The following is a 363-nucleotide window of genomic DNA, read 5'->3' on the forward strand; positions in this document are numbered from 1 at the left end:
ACCGTCCCAGCCACAGCTTCTCTGGCCAACCTGGGACACTGTCTCACCACCCTCACACCAAAGAATTTCTTCCTCACATCTCAGCTCCATCTCCCCTCTTCCAGTTTCAAGCCATCATCCCTTGTTCTCTCACTCCCTGTCCAAAGTCCCTCCCCAGCCTTCCTGGAGCCCCTTCAGGTACTGGAACGTACTTTTCCTCATAGTTGTTCTTTCCTCCTGCAGAAAATTCCACCGAACTTTGTCAGTCCGGAGGAACTGGAGATCCCTGGACGTGCCTCCAAGGATAGATACAAAACCATCCTCCCCAGTATGTGCCTCTGCATCCCTTTGTCTCACATTTACCCAGGTGCCAGGTGCAGAGAA

General features: G+C 52.6%; 1 protein-coding gene across 1 annotated transcript in view; it reads left to right on the forward strand.

The window, feature by feature from the left end:
- The window catches only part of LOC104525519 (tyrosine-protein phosphatase non-receptor type 7-like), a gene marked incomplete at its 3' end in the record, with an annotated part of 1725 nt that extends 1418 nt beyond the window's left edge, over positions 1–307 (forward strand). The window contains 1 exon segment of the mRNA XM_010168694.2: positions 223–307. Coding sequence (XP_010166996.2) covers positions 223–307 — 85 coding nt within the window.
- Between the last annotated feature and the right edge of the window lie 56 nt (positions 308–363).

This window comes from Antrostomus carolinensis, unplaced genomic scaffold (genome assembly GCF_000700745.2).
Source record: "Antrostomus carolinensis isolate BGI_N321 unplaced genomic scaffold, ASM70074v2 scaffold39225, whole genome shotgun sequence".
Lineage (NCBI taxonomy): Eukaryota > Metazoa > Chordata > Aves > Caprimulgiformes > Caprimulgidae > Antrostomus > Antrostomus carolinensis.